Raw genomic sequence first — 859 nt, forward strand, 5'->3', positions numbered from 1 at the left:
TGATGCCGGGCTGCGTGGCCCCACCCCAGGCCCCGTGAAGGTTCTGGGTGGATGAATGAACGAACGTGAGTGTGGGCCGTGCAGGCTCCAGGGCTCACGCTCCGTAGCCAGCACTGCGTGGGGGGCCCTGCCAGCAGCCACGCGGGGAGAGCCTCCCTGGAGGGGCCCACCCGCTTCACCCGCGCGGTCCCCTGGCCCCGAGCTGACGTCTTCACCTGTGGTCGTTCTCAGAGCCTCTCCCACCTCCAGCCACTCCCTGGAGGTGCTCCTGGCCCTGCCTTCCCACCCACAAGCCACAGGGTGGACCCGGCCTCGGTCCTCCTTCCCTGGGGACAGCGCTCCCGCCAGGTGCTCACTGTGGCTTTCTTCCTCGTCCTGTAGCCCGACTGCCACCTGCACCTGCACCTGCTCTGGGCAGACAACCCCTACGTGTCGGGCACCGTGCACACCAAGGAGACGGCGCCCGGCCTCATCATGGGTGCAGGTAGGAGGCCCGTCTCAGCGGCACCAGGGAAGCTCTGACCTCGGGGGTAAACTTGTTGGCCACGGGCCTGGTAATGGGGGGTGTGCTGAGGGCAGTGCCAGCTCCTGGCAGCTCAGCTGTCATGGAAAACCAGGAGGTGAATGCGTGGGCCAGAGTGGGCACATGATACCTGGTGGCCGAATGGGAAGGTAGATGGATGGATGGATGGATGGAGGGAGGGAGGGATAGATGGGTGGATGAGTAGGTGGATGGATGGATGATAGATGAATGGGTGAATAGATGATGTGTGGATGGATGGATGGGTGGATGTGTGGGATGGATAGATGATGGATGGGTGCATGGATGGATGGGTGGGTGGGTGGGTGCATGGATGGA

The 859-nt window shown here is 63.7% G+C and overlaps 1 protein-coding gene across 1 annotated transcript in view; it reads left to right on the plus strand.

Moving 5' to 3' along the window:
* Nucleotides 1-859, plus strand: part of SORCS2 (sortilin-related VPS10 domain containing receptor 2) — a gene marked incomplete at its 5' end in the record, with an annotated part of 307,756 nt that overhangs the window by 279,636 nt on the left and 27,261 nt on the right. Inside the window, one exon of the mRNA XM_014533443.1 lies at nt 382-484. Within this exon, the coding sequence (XP_014388929.1) occupies nt 382-484 (103 nt within the window). The remainder of the gene's footprint in view (nt 1-381; nt 485-859) is intronic.

This window comes from Myotis brandtii, unplaced genomic scaffold (genome assembly GCF_000412655.1).
Source record: "Myotis brandtii unplaced genomic scaffold, ASM41265v1 scaffold986, whole genome shotgun sequence".
Taxonomy (NCBI): Eukaryota; Metazoa; Chordata; class Mammalia; order Chiroptera; family Vespertilionidae; genus Myotis; species Myotis brandtii.